This window comes from Ochotona curzoniae, unplaced genomic scaffold (genome assembly GCF_017591425.1).
Source record: "Ochotona curzoniae isolate NIBS_2020 unplaced genomic scaffold, NIBS_Ocur_1.0 contig_883, whole genome shotgun sequence".
NCBI classification, from domain to species: Eukaryota; Metazoa; Chordata; class Mammalia; order Lagomorpha; family Ochotonidae; genus Ochotona; species Ochotona curzoniae.
The window spans coordinates 20,236,252-20,250,564 of record NW_024466599.1 but is presented as its reverse complement, the minus strand read 5'-3'; the positions used below and the strand labels follow the sequence as shown (position 1 = coordinate 20,250,564).

At 44.5% G+C, this 14,313-nt stretch overlaps 1 protein-coding gene across 1 annotated transcript in view; it reads right to left on the bottom strand.

Annotated features, from left to right (window-relative positions):
• The window catches only part of CLIP4 (CAP-Gly domain containing linker protein family member 4), a 78,289-nt gene that overhangs the window by 39,680 nt on the left and 24,296 nt on the right, over positions 1–14,313 (bottom strand). The window contains exons 3-6 of the mRNA XM_040993972.1: positions 6,555–6,694; positions 5,507–5,600; positions 3,224–3,385; positions 1,055–1,173 (exon numbers count right to left, since the gene is read on the bottom strand). Of these exons, the coding sequence (XP_040849906.1) occupies positions 1,055–1,173; positions 3,224–3,385; positions 5,507–5,600; positions 6,555–6,694 (515 nt within the window). The remainder of the gene's footprint in view (positions 1–1,054; positions 1,174–3,223; positions 3,386–5,506; positions 5,601–6,554; positions 6,695–14,313) is intronic.

Sequence of the window (14,313 nt, the reverse complement as noted above, 5' to 3'; positions counted from 1 at the left end):
CCCGGGGTGTTTAAGGAATCAGAAACCTGCCACTGAGATTATCCCATGTGGTTCTCCCAACAAGAGAAAAACAGATGAGAAAGCCCTTTCCCTTTCAGAGTTAACATTGCAGAAAGCGAGATAATATTAACTTTCTCTCCAAAAAGCCAGTTGGGAACATCAGGTGAGGAGATGCCAGTGACGTAATACAGAGCCACTTCCAGGGTTGCTGGTGGAAATAACAGGGCAGCCCACGCCATCTGCACGCCAACCAAACCCACTGGACTTGCCCTGCTCGTGTCCCGTCACCTTCCTTCTTACTCTCGTGGCCAAAGACTCAGACCTTCATGAGAGTCTAGATATCACATCTTCTTTCAATATGAGAAACTAAGATCCCTTTGCTACCCAACAGACTTTTCTTCTTCCTTCTCCATAATTGATTCATCTTCAAATGCCTCCATGTGGATGACCGGGGACTCGACTCATAGCTTGCCATTGGTTCACATTTTTGGTTTTAAAATTCAAGTCAGGATGCTCCAAGTAAAAACACAGTAGGAAGACCTGTCATCAGATTGCTGGGATGGTGGTGGATGATTTTTACCCCAGATTTCAAACAAAAACTACAAACTATATTTAAAAAAAAAAAAATGTAGAGCAGTAACTCTAACTCTTCAAAGAATGGAGAGCAAGAGATGGGGGGGGGGGGAAATTATCTCTAAAAAACAAAAATCTTTTAAACCTGCACCAATAACATATAATACCGGAATATCTAACTGTAGACGTGTGCTCTGCCCTGGTTTCTCAGAGCCAGCTTCTGTTATCATCCTAACATTGGGAAGTGAGAACTTCTAGTAAGGAGAGGAAACAGGGGTAATGACCATCCAACGATGACAGTGACAATAACGTTAAGAAGGCTTTCTGTGGTCAGTTATGGCATCAGGTCCTCTTTAAAAGTTGTGGCTATCAAAGCAGAGTCCAGTGACAACTGCTGGCCCACATAGCTGTAACACCGCACCCGACTCTCTACTGGGAACAAGACTTCTCAGTGCTGTGCAGTCTTAATGAAACCTCTTACCCTAAATGCAGGATTTGCTCCGTGCTCCAATAAGCATTTTACAGCACCTGCACACAAATTATATGCAGCAATATGCAGAGCCGTTCCAAAATTAAAGTCGCTGCAAGTGGCATCCACATCTGCAATTAAATAGCACAAGTATGTCAACTAAAATCTTAAATTTAACCCTTGTAATTTAAAAGGAGACAGGGGATCTTGGGGGAGGGGAGAAAAGCGTCTTATTTTTAGCTGCTGGTATCACATAAATGAACCCACTAGTAGCACCACTTCACAATAGGACAAAATCCTTGTATTATAACCCAGTTAGAAGAATCCGTTTATATTCTTTGTGCAATAAAATTCTTTACAAGATGGAGTGATATCGTGGGTTTTCCACTACCACAAACTAAACCATTCTAAAGCAAATAATGGTAATAATTCATATTTACAAAGCTTGTGTACTATAATCTCATTACATCTCATGCATATTTGCCATGACAACTAAAGTGAAGTAGTTTAATTTAGGTCCAAAATCAGCACTCTATGACCCAGCAGCTTACCATCACTCACAATTGGCTGTCAGAAGTTGTTACCAGGACATAAGCACATTCACTCATTGGCATACACTCTCCAGGTTTTTCACATCACAATTATGGAACTGAGTAGTTGTAAAATTGACCACATAGTCCAAAAACCTCTGAAATATTTACTATCTAGCCCTATCCAGAGAAAGACTGCCAATCTCTGATTAGTAAATCAAAATATCCAGATCAGCTGTAGATTAAACATGCAAATGTTTACATAGATAGTTAGATAGGTGGATAATACTCAATGAATTACTTTGGGCTGTACAATAAGAAAAGGAATCTTGCAATTCTAAGTATATTTGGAACTTTCAAAAGGTCATTATCGGGCCCGGCGCGGTGGCGCAAGTGGTTAAGGTCCTCGCCTTGCACGCCTGGGATCCCATATGGGTGCCGGTTCTAATCCTCGCAGCCCCGCTTCCCTTCCAGCTCAGTCGAGGACAGCCCAAGGCTTTGGGACCCTGCACCCTCGTGGGAGACCCAGAAGAGGCTCCTGGCTTCGGACCGGCATAGCATCAGCCGTTGCGCTCACTTAGGGAGTGAATCATTGGACGAAAGATCTTCCTCTCTGTCTCTCCTCTCTGTATATCCGCCTTTCCAACAAAAAATAAAAATAATAAAAATAAATCTTTAAAAAAAAAAAAAGGTCATTATCACCTCACACTTAAACTCAGAATATCTCCCTGATCTGGGAATCCTATTTTGAATGTTTTCTATTACAAGAGATTACTATTCCTCTGATTTCACAAATACTACTCTAACCTATTGGACAGCACCTGCCCACACACACACACACACACACACACACACACACACACACACACACACACCCTATCTAGAACTGTAAACAACCCAGACACACTCAGGGCAAACTGGACTTGGAACCATAAACAGGAACTTTCTTTCCAACATTACTCAGAAAAGATGGGATTTAAAAGAAGAAATGGACAAATAAGGAAATCAGAGCTTTTGAACGAATGTTCTGCAAAACCACCTATGAGGTCTCTACTATGTGTCTTCCTTAGTAAAGGAAATACAGCACCATGGTTAACCGAAAGCAATGCCTTCCTCTTTTAATCAAAAGAAAACTGGCCCTCAAGAACAGAACCAGACAGAAAGGCAAAATACCAGGCTGATGTTTCAACATTTTGATCTTCCAATGCAGGACGTCACCATCAAGACAGAGACAGTGGCCACCACCGAGTGAAGCCCTATCTTTACGCAGGATCGCAGAATTTCAGAGCTGAATGCCATCAAAACCAAACACCCTCCACCACTTCGCTCCCAGCTTCCTCGCCCAACTCCTGGGCACCCACACAAGACCAACCACTGTGAGGTCCACGGAATCAATTACATACAAAGCTCCATGTGAATGCTGGAGAGTCCAGTGATATGAGAAAATCCTTTCTCACTTTTGTTAGCTTTTTGCACTAATCCTCTTGTGAAAGAAGAGTCCTTCAACAAGGAAAAGTTTAAACTATCTCAGAAATAAAATGGGGGGCAGGAAGACACACAAAACAGGCAAAGGCTCCTCGAACCAGGATGCTCACGTCCCGGCCGGAGGGTCTGACCCCTCGGTGTCTCACGGCCGCATGGGGACACTTACCTCTTGGCCTTGACATCTTCAGTACTACGCCAATCAGCTCAGGGACGTCAAAGTAGGCAGCATAGTGCAAGGCGTTCATGTCGGTCCAGCGACTGCGCAAGCTGACATCAGCCCCCAGGTCCAGGAGCCGGGTCGCAAACTTGATGGCTGTCTCAACGTCACCTGAAGAGGATTTCCTAAATCAGTCTTCTTGGGTGCAAATGTCGGCTTTCTACTACCTCATCGTTAAAAACCCAAGCAAAAAGCACCCTGAGTGTGCACTTACACCCCAAAACTCCACGTGGAGGAACTGATTCTCAGGGATGTAGACACGAGGCTAGACAGATGTTCATTCCCCGCTGTTTGTTATGAGCAGAGTTCAGCACATTGGTTAGCAGCACGTGGGACAGACACATTGGATGTCCTCTCGATGGACCACCAGGAGCCACCACCAATGACGCCAGGGCTGCTGCAAGTGCGGCCTGCACCTACTGCCAGCCCAGCTGTCATCTGTGTTTTCTTGTCCCTCTCTTTATGTTCCTTCTTGTTCTATTACTTTCAAGGTTATTTTAAGCCTTAAAAAATTGGGGGGGGGGAGGGGGGAGCGTCTTGCACAATGGCTCAATTAGCTAATCCTCCCCTCTCAAGTGCCAGGATCCCATACAGGTGCCAGCTCACATTCCAGCTGTTCCACTTCCCGTCTAGCTTCCTATTTATGGCCTGGATAACCCAAAGCCTTGGGACCCTGCACCCATGTGGGAGACAGAGAAGAAACTACTTGCTCCTGCCTTCAGATCTGCTGAGTTCCAGCCGCTGCAGCCATTTGGGGAGTTAACCAGTGGATGGATGATATTTCTCTCTTTCTCTCTGTGCATTTGCCTTTCAAATTAAAAAAAATAATAAAACATGTAGGCCCACGTAGGGCCTTTATTCATGTCTTTATTTCATTTTTTACAATTTATTTTATAAAACTACTAGACCATGGGCCCGGCGCGGTGGCGCAAGTGGTTAAAGGTCCTCGCCTTGCACGCCCGGGATCCCATATGGGCGCCGGTTCTAATCCCGGCAGCCCCGCTTCCCTTCCAGCTCCCTGCCTGTGGCCCGGGAAAGCAGTCGAGGACAGCCCAAAGCTTTGGGAACCTGCACCCGCGTGGGAGACCCGGAAGAGGCTCCTGGCTTCGGATCGGCATAGTATCGGCCCGTTGCGCTCACTTGGGGAGTGAATCATCGGACGGAAGATCTTCCTCTCTGTCTCTCCTCTCTCTGTATATCCGCCTTTCCAATGAAAAAATAATAAAAAATAAATCTTTAAAAAAAAAAAAAAACTACTAGCCCAGTAATCACCAATAGAAGAAATAAATATCACAGAAACATAAATATGTAAATAAACATCAATGGAAATTAATAGAAATCAATAAATAGAAATATCAATAGAAAAATATAAGTAAATAAACATCAATAGAAGAAAAAAGAAAACAAATCCTTCTCCATCCATGGTTTAAGAAGTTCTCTCTATATATATTTTTTAATTTTTCTTTTCTTTTTCTAAGCCAGATTTACAGAGAGAAGGAGACACAGAGAAGACTTTCTGTTCTCTGCTTCACTCCCCACGTAGCCACAATGGCCAGAGCTGAGTCAATCCAAAGCCAGGAGCTAGGAGCTTCTTCCAGATCTCCCATGCAGGTGCAGCGTCCCAAGGCTTTGGGTCATCCTCGACTGCTTTCCCAGGTCACAAGCAGGGAGCTGGAAGGGAAGTGGAGCAGCCAGGACATGAACTGGCACCCATATAAGGGATCCCAGTGTGTGCAAGGCGAGGACTTTAGCCACTAGGCCACTGCGCAGGGCCTAAAACTCTCTCCTGAACAATGCAAACGGGAAGAAAAAAATGCTGACATAGTACAGGATGAGAGGAGGGTTTATCAAATGGTAAAGCACAGGAGAAAGCCAATTTTGGGAGATGTAGGACCAGTCAGTCTAAGCCTACAGGTAAAACATGCGCACAGCAGGCCTGGTGGCCACTGGGACTGGCATGCCTGGAAAACTGAGCCTGGGTTGGCAGGAAGTCTCTAGGGTGCAGTCAATCACTCTCATCTAGTCAGCTATCAGGCAGGGGGACTGTCCCAGGAGAGAGGCCAGGAGCCAGGCGGGCATGAGCAAACACCTGAGAAAGCCAGCCAGGAGGCTCCGAAGCCTCACCTACTTGGGTACTGTCTCCATCACCAGGAATGCTGACTGGCACACACTGAGATTATACAAGCACAAACGCAGACGATCCAGCAATGAGCAGACCCGCCACACACTTACCAATGCCGTGAGCTCCAGATTTGCAGGTATAATGCAAAAGAGTCATATCCGTCAAGCCATCTCTATCGTTCACATTGCAACCTCTCTTAAGAATCTGCGGGAGCCGAGGAAAACAGATTTAGGACGTGACAACTCAAGGATCAATTACTTTCACATCAGCGATGAGAACCAAGTCACTCTACTTATCTCAATTACTTCACTTTCCTGTGATCTATACAGACACTGACTTCTGTCTATACAAAATCTTAAGTCTGCACTCAGCAACAGTAATGAAAATTGAACCTGTCACGAGATGGCAGAGAGTTCTGAAAGATCCCTGCGAGGTAATCTAGCACTCCAAGACGCACGCTCCTCTCAGAACGAGCGCAATTTTCTTTCCAGTGGGTATCACGATATTAAGGAATAAAGGCTAAGTGCTCTCTTCGCACAGAATGACAGCTTGCTCAACAAGGAACCTTCTCTTGCAAGAAATCAAATATTTTTCTAAAAACTATATGTAAGTTGAGATCTTTAGGAAACCATCCTCAAGTGTGGACAGACCATGATGGCAATCAAGTTTGCCAAACTCATTTGTACAAAGAAGCAAATATGCAAACTGCCCCTGGCCCAGGCGGGGGTGTGAGGCTCTTGGTGCCTAGGCAGACGATAAGATGGGGGCATTCTTATTCGTCATTATAGCACACACAAAAGAATTCCTGTCTCCCCTTGCTCCTACCAAGGATCTAGGAGAAAGCATGGAACGAGAGGGCGCAGCCAGAAGCACGCACAGACTGAGCACGCAGCCCCGTGAGCACGCACAGACCGAGCACGCAGCCCCGTGAGCATGCACAGACTGAGCACGCAGCCCCGTGAGCACATACAGACTGAGCACGCAGCCCCGTGAGCACGCACAGACTGAGCATGCACAGACTGAGCACGCAGCCCCGTGAGCAGCCACAACACCCAGACGCCACACAGCAGAAGCTGGCGGGGTGGGTTCTCCCCCATCACCATCTTCCCACGCTACCAGTTCTGACAACGCAAAGCTTAAGCCACCAGGACTCCTTACCTCGTTTCCAATAATGTCAATGTTTTGCTGGACCTGAGGAACCCACTGTCTTAAAATGGCAAATAATTCGGAAACTGAAGTTTTGGGATCAAAGAGAATCTCCTGGCATGACGCATCATTAGGATCAAAGAAAGAAAACTCTGAAATTTAAAAAAAAAAATAGTGAATAAAAGTTTCCAAAAAAAATAACAACAATCATAAGCAGTTAAAAGCAAGTCCCAGGCCTGGTGCAGCTTAGGGGCTAAAATCCTTGCCTTGTATGCACCGAGATCTGATTTGGGTGCAGTTTGTATCCTGGCTGCTCCACTTCCCATCCAGCTTCCCACCTGTGAGGACAGCCCAAGGCCTTAGGACCCCAGACCGCGGGGCAGACCCAGACGAAGCTCCTGACCCCCGGCTTCAGATCGGTTCAACTCCAGCCATTGCAGCTATTTGGGGAGTGAACCAGTGGACAGAAGATCTTACTTTTCTTTATAAATCTGATTTTAAAATTTTAAAAATAAATAAAAAAGAGAGCAAGTTCCAGAGCCTTTGGAACTGTATCGTAAAATTAATTAATTTTCTTTAAAAAAAAAAAAAAGAGCAGGATTCAAGTAGTACAAATCCTTTTAGGTGCTAGAGGAAATATGTTTACCTAAAGCAGTTCTCAAACCCAGAGCCAGGACCAGCAGAAATATGCTGCTCCTGAAGTGCCCACAATGCCCAGGGTGGACCAGGTCAGGCTAAAGAACAGGAAAATCAATCCAGATGTCTCCATCTCTCTACCTCTCAAATATTTCTTAACACCACAGAGGGGTTCTACCTGATCCAGAACTGACTTTGGGCTAGCATCTTGCACCTTGACAAAAAAAAAAAAAAAATGAGTGAACTTTACAAAAGATAATCTGGAGCCACTGGCCACTTGGAGAATAGCTAACTTGCATAAGACAGCTACTCAGTACTCAGGGGTCCAGCATGGTGGCACAGAAGGCTAATCCTCTGCCTGCAGCAGCACATCTTACATGGGTGCTGGTTCAAATCTCAGCTGCTCTGCTTGCAATCCAGCTCCCTACTAATGGCCTGAGATAGCAACACACAAGTCCTTGGGCTCCTGCACCTACATGGCAGACCTGGGAAAAGCCCCTGGCTCCTCACTTTGGACAGTCCTAGTTCTGGCTGCTGCGGCCATGGAGGGAGTGAACCAAAGGATAGAAGATCTCTGTTTCTGTCTCTCCCTCTTTCTCTGCAACTATTTCTAGTAAAATAAATAAATCTTCAAAAAAAAAAAAGATAGCTACCTATCTGTTTTCAGGAGTGGCTCAGAAAAGAAGGGGTCCTGACCCCCTCAGAGACGATAGGATGCATTCTGTGATTTGGACGCAGAAGCATCTAGAAACAAAAAGAGACTGCTTAAGAATCCTTAAGACTATGCAAATGAGAACGTGCTGGCTAATTGAACAGGTCTGCTGGCTTGCTCTCCCTGCTACAGGCTCTGCTTGGATTCTGTTTCCTTCACAACCCAGTCAGTTTATGCTTGTACCTGACACGTGGCTAAACTTGGAAAGAAGCTGCAGGTTCTTGCCTGCTGCCTGCCTGCATGTTTATACACACGTGCATGTGTTCAAAAGATGTAAGCAAACACTAGTGCTTATATGATTTAAGAATTTCTAGGAATTTCAGGGAAAAAAAATTAGTACTGGCTTAAATCCTTTTCAAGTTCTTGTGGGGAAACACTGTCAACTTAGCAAAACATCAAAGGCTCTGCCTTCAGATTTGTCAACAGGACACACAACGCAGACACACAGCTTTCATTATGCCTGGGCTTATTATTTCAAGTAAGCTCGTGTTATCTCTATGATACAAAATGTCTCAACAAGGAAGCAATGTAAGGCGATGCTTCACCTGGTCTCTCATGAAATTTTCACGAGTAATTCAAGCATAATTGTGAAAAAAAAATTGAGTTAAATCAACACCACACAGAAATTGAGCAAATCATTTGTTTTCTTTTGTTCACTGAGTGCTTAGTAGATATGGTGCACTGTTCTAAGTACTTTCATTTTCTCATTTCCTTGGCGGGACGCCTACCACCACACAGAGACCTCCATGCACGGAGGCTTACAGACGCCCAGACTGTATGTCAGAAAGAGAAAGGTGTCATCCTTATTACCTTGCCCTGAATCATCCTGACACGGATCAGTAGTGTAGGCACTAGCAGTGGAGCAAGACACGCTTCCACCAGGTCTAAGAACCTTCTACAATCTGCTTCCAGGAGAAAGCAATGCTGGGGACTTAGCTCACCGAAAGCCTCAAATCAAGGACTGCAGCTACACCTCAGTGGACAAGACCTGAGCCACGGCAGGTCTGCACTGGCACAGCAAGAGTCGGCCAACTCACCAGCCAGAGTCGCATGAGACCATCACACAGCCTAACGCTGCACATGCGCTGGCTTAACAAGGAGGAGTACGCATTATTACTAGAATAGCATGTTGCAGCCATGTAAATAACTTGGGGGAAACTGAAGCCCAATTCTTCGTTATCTAGAAGAGCAATACAGACCAGACAGGAAAAAGCAAGACCTGACTTGGATTCTAACCCACTGGATCTTTTCGGCTGGTTAAATCTGCACAAGTGGGCCCTTGCCTCTAGACATGCCCACAGAGTAATCTTCCAGAGTAATGCTCTCAATTTCTTTCATGCATTTTATCCTCTTGGGTCTTAAATGTTTTTAAGCAGCTACTGACTTGGCAATTTTCTCCCTGATAATCAAACAACAAAGCAACATGAACAAGATCAGAAAATCCTACTGGAGCTCTAGTTGGCTGGTCTTTCAGGTGTCCACATGAAAGGGACAGCATGCAATGAGCAAGAGTAACATCAAATAGTTGGTCACACCTTCAGTTCAACTTAGAAAAACCAGAAAAACGATCAGAATCCATCATGGAAAAGCACCTTGAATGAGGTCTCACAAACAGGTTAGGGTGTGCTTCTTGCACAGTTAATGGGCTTTCTTTTGGCCCGATTCATTTATCCATCCACTAACTATCTGATCACTTTTCCAGGCATTGGATATTATTAAATAGCCAATTAAATAAATCTATTAAATAACAGATGATGATAATAAATAAGCAGTGGATAAATAATAACATCCAATTAAATACATTCATTAAATATGCACCTATTAAATAGACTTCAGTATCTGTCCAAAACGAGACCTCTGCCTGAAAACACTTATTCCAAATCTAGCATTGGTTATAACAGAGTGAAAACCAACAATGCCTTTCCAATAGAAGATCAGATTTTAAAAATGTGGTATTTTCATAGAAGGAACTCTGTGCTTATTCACAATCAATGAATTCAGCATGTACATCACGCATGAATAACAATGGGTTTCACGCTCTGGTTGTCGCGCCTTCTGTGAGAATGAAGAATATTATCAGCGCTCAGGCTGTTGAGATTCTCCCCTCCTCCCCAAAAAACCTGACAATCACCCTGAAGGGGGTGCACAGTTACAGCAAAAAGGAGCACTGCAGAGGGGCCACACCACAGAACCCAGAACTCAGCCTCTTGGCACCGGCTTGGCCAGTGGTGGGGAACTAGACAGGCCCTGGCAGTCATGTGCGCTGCAGAGGGTCACGCACAGGATACCGTCTTGGGGGTGACGCTGGGCTCCATGACCAGAAACGAGCTCTGTGCTACTCCCCTCCCATGCACATGCTCATGCAGGAGAATGGATCTCCTGGTGGAAACCGAATATTCCAGGATGAAAGGTACATCTGCCGGGTTTGCGCAGCCCAGGGATGCTTGTTCAGTATCCCAGAGCCCAGGGAGATGAATTAAGTCCCTAAAGGAGATGACACTGAACTTGTTTCCACTTCAGTCGCTTTGAGCCAGAAGGCGACAACAGCCAGAAACATGGATATCAGGGGGCCAGTGGTGTGGCTTCCTGGTTAAATGCCTGCCTGTGGCACTAACACTACACATGGCACCAGCTGGAGACCGGGCTGCTACATTTCTGATCCAGCTTCCTGCTAATGCACCTGAGAAAGGAGCAGAAGATGGGCCAAGTACTTGGGCCCCTAACGGCACGTGGTAACACCTGCAGGAAGCTCCTGGCTCCTGGATCTGGCCCAGCACAGCCCCAGCTGACAAGGCTATTTGGGGAGTGAGTTCCCAGATCAAATCTCTCAAACTCTAACAACTTTTCAAATACATAAAAATACATATTTTTTTAAAAAGCATAACAGGGTCTAGCCTGGTAGCCTAGCGGCTAAAGTCATCACCTTACATGCACCAAGATCCCACATGGGCACAGATTCATGTCCCGGCAGCTCCACTTCCCTTTTAGCTCCCTGCTTGTGGCCAGGGAAAGCAGTGAAACACAGCACAAGACTTTGGGACCCTGCACCCATATGAGAGGCCTGGAAGAAGCTCCTGGCTCCTGGCTTCAGATTGGCTCAGCTCCAGCCACTGCAGCCACTTGGGGAGTGAACCAATATAGAACATCATTCTCTCTGTCTTTCCTTCTCTCTGTAAATCTGGTTAGCAGCTAGAAGTCTTTCTGTTTCTCTTCTCTGTATATCTGACTTTCCAATAAAAATAAGTAAATCTTTTTTCAGAAAAGAAAGAAAGAAAGAAAGAAACACAAATATCAGAAGATGTGTGGATGGTATGGTATGTCTCTGAAAAGGAATGATTCAGAAGGCTGGCAAGTTAAAATCTGTGAGCGGCCCAGCAACACAAACAAGAACTTGGATTCCAAGCTTAATAATGCAATAAAAGATCTGCTGACACAGAAGACTGGAACTCGAGAAACATACAAGTGAAGAAAACAAGCTGAAGGACTACCAATTTTCCACCTAAAATTAGAAATAAACAACACGTGTATTCTCGCTAGACCTTCACGTGGGGTGTACATCTGACAACGTGGCCTGGAGGAGTCACAGGAAACAATAAATAGCACCTGCCTCTGAGAAGCAGGGGGAGTTAGTGGGAAGAAAAACGAGGGAGGATCCAGCCTTGCGGCACAACACCTAATTCCACCCCTTGTATCCACCTGGGGAGCGAACCAGCAGATGGAGGACTTCTCTCTCCCCTAACTCCATAACTGTGCCTTTCAAATAAATGAACAAATCTTAGGGAAAGAAAAAGAAAGAAAAAAGGAAAATGGAGGCTTTTATTTTGTTTCAATAGAAAACAGAAGCTAAATATACGATGAAATGCTAACATTGACTGGCTCATTCTGCTGATGGGTATGTTGGATTCATCTGTTTGCTATCACTGTACTTTCTATATTTTAGGGTTTTTTTTTTTTAAGAAACATGAGAAAAAAAGGATCCTGCACACATTAAGAATGAAATTTCAATAAATGTATGAAGCTATTTAAGAGCAAACTGAAGGAATGGGGCAGGGAACTTGCATGAAAAAAGATACATTTTGTTCCTGGAGTGGAAGATATTACAGCTGTCAATTTTCCCAAGATTAATTTATTTGGTTAAATAACTTCAATGGAATCATAGCTTCACCAGGATTTCTCTGTAAGAGGAAATAAGAAAAAATATATATATTCTTTCGTTCACTGCAACCAGAGATCCCCCAACATGAATGTGGCTAGGAAGCCCCCCAGGGAGTCGGTTACACGTCCAGTCTGATCCAGTGCACCTCAGCTGAATCTGAGCTCACACTTCCAACAAGAGTCCCATGACGCCAACACTGCTGCACTAAGGACCACACTCTGGCAGAGATTAACAAGACAAGTAAGAATTCAAGAAAACAAGAAAAAAAGAAAAAACAGGGAGGGATGTTTGTTCAAAAAATAATAATAATAACATGTAACAACGCTTTAGCAAGTAAACACTGAGGTAATGGCAAAACAGCACACGGCTTTGATTTAAATGATAGTGGTAATTAGGGAATGCTTGGTGCTTAATAGATGCCAACGACTCTTCCAGAAACTCCATGAGTTTATTTAGTGCTCATAGCAACCCCATGAGGTAGGCAGGTATTCTCGCTGTATTAATGAATGAACAAAAGGATCGAGGAAATAAGCACTTTGCCCAAAACCACACGGCTGATACGTGGGTGAGCCAGGATTGCAGACAGACTGACTCACCAGCTTCACTTCTATGCTGTCACCCAGTACATGAGCATATCTAACTGCATGCAAATCTGAAACTCCCACACAAATTCGTCATCTAAAGAAAATGGGGTGGGGAGAGAAAACACAGAAGATGTCTGATTTAAGTCAAAATAGAGTAATGGCAGCCAAACCTGTCACTCCCTCCAATATGACTCCATACCCAGGAAATACTGTGGTTTTCAAGAACCCGGATATTAGACAATGAAAGATGCTGGTCCATGAGGGATCATATCCAAGGGCCTTGGGAGGGTCTCTAGACTACAGTGCCATGTGTGAAGGCCTAGAGACCACACACCGGCCTAGAGCCCACCCAGACAAAGGCCCAGGGACTCCCTGAGGCAGAGCTGAGAATGTAGGAAAACCAAGGTCACTAGCGTGGCCAGGCACTGCACTAGGGAGAAGAGGCATGCATGACCAGAGGACTTCCTCTCCCACCCAGAACTCTGCAGTGGGGCCTCCTCCAGCCGTGTGGTGAGGAAGAGACAGAACAAAGCTCACAAATATTGGGAAGCGAAAACAAAAATACCCAGCAGCTAAGGTAAAATCCACAATGTCTGGCATCCAATTGAAATATCAGGCATGCAAACACAGGGGGAAACATGGCCCCAAATCTAGAGGACAACAGATCAAAACAGATGGAGAGTTTACACACACATAATAGAAAAGGACATTAAAACAGCCATGACAATTGTGTCTTACATGTTCAAAGGCTAAAAAGAGACATACATATCATTAAAAAAAAAAAGATCCAATTCAAACATTAAGATGAAAATTCCATCTGAAATAGGAATTGCACTGGATAAGCAGCTAATTAGACACTGCCAAAGAGAAGACTAATGAAAGTGAAGACATGGCAGTGGGAGCTACCCAAGATGAAACACAGAGAGGAAAGGATTTTTCTAAACACAAAAAGCATCGGTGAACCATGGGAAACTTTAAGTCATCTGACATTCAACTAGAGTCTTTGAGAAGAAGGAAAACCAGAAAAATATCTGAAGTGAAAACTTTTCAAACTTGAAAACTAGATGCAAACATTTAACAAGTTAACAGACACCCCTGCAAGCAATCAAAAAAAAAAAAAAAAAACCAGAAAAAAAATTGAGAAAATCATACCCAGGTACATCACAGTAAAATTGCTCAAAAACAATAATTAAATCTTAAAAGCAGCCAGGAAAAAAAAAAACAATAAAGTCACTTTATGTACAGAGAAAATGTCAGTAAATTTCCCATCAGAAACAATACAATGGGAAGACAGGAAACATTTTTAAGACTTATTTTTATTTCAGAGGTAGAGTTACAGAGAGAAGGAAAGACAAAGAGATCTTCTAACCACTGGTTCACTCCCCCACAAATGGCCACAATGGCTGGAGTTTGGCTAATCCAAAACCAGGAGGCAGGCGCTTCCTCTGGATCTCTCATATTGGTACAGAGTCCCAAGGACCTAAGCCATTCTTCACTGCTTTCCCAGGCCATAAGCAGAGAGCTGGATCAGAGTGGAGCAACCAAGACACAAACCAGTGCACATATGGAATGCTGGCGCCACTGGCGGAGGCCTAGCTTACTGTGCCACGGCACCCAAAATGACAGCTAACATTTTTAAAGCATCGAGACAAACTATCGGAGATGGCTTTGTGGCACAACAGG